The sequence below is a fragment of the Eurypyga helias genome, unplaced genomic scaffold (genome assembly GCF_000690775.1).
Source record: "Eurypyga helias isolate BGI_N326 unplaced genomic scaffold, ASM69077v1 scaffold14990, whole genome shotgun sequence".
Lineage (NCBI taxonomy): Eukaryota > Metazoa > Chordata > Aves > Eurypygiformes > Eurypygidae > Eurypyga > Eurypyga helias.
The window spans coordinates 40976-41306 of NW_010225154.1; the positions used below are offsets into that span (position 1 = coordinate 40976).

At 60.7% G+C, this 331-nt stretch overlaps 1 protein-coding gene across 1 annotated transcript in view; it reads left to right on the top strand.

The window, feature by feature from the left end:
- Positions 1 to 328, top strand: part of ZHX3 (zinc fingers and homeoboxes 3) — a gene marked incomplete at its 3' end in the record, with an annotated part of 1688 nt that extends 1360 nt beyond the window's left edge. Inside the window, 1 exon segment of the mRNA XM_010148350.1 lies at positions 2 to 328. Within this exon segment, the coding sequence (XP_010146652.1) occupies positions 2 to 328 (327 nt within the window).
- Between the last annotated feature and the right edge of the window lie 3 nt (positions 329 to 331).

Here is a 331-nt window from a genome sequence, read left to right on the forward strand (position 1 = left end):
GTCCAGCGCGGGCCAGTCGCTCCCCCCCGCCTGCCCAGCCATCTCCTCCCAGACCTTCCTGGATCCCAACGTGTACAAAAACAAGAAGTCCCACGAGCAGCTCTCGGCCTTGAAAGGCAGCTTCTGCAGAAATCAGTTCCCTGGCCAGGCTGAAGTCGAGCGGCTGACAAAAATCACGGGCCTTTCCACCAAGGAGATTCGAAAATGGTTCAGCGACAGGAGGTACCACTACAGGAACGTGCGGGGCGGCCGGGCCGTCTTCCCTGGAGACAGCGCTCTCGATTCCCTGCCCGAAATAGCCTTCGACGTCTCACCCAGAGGAGCGGAGCTG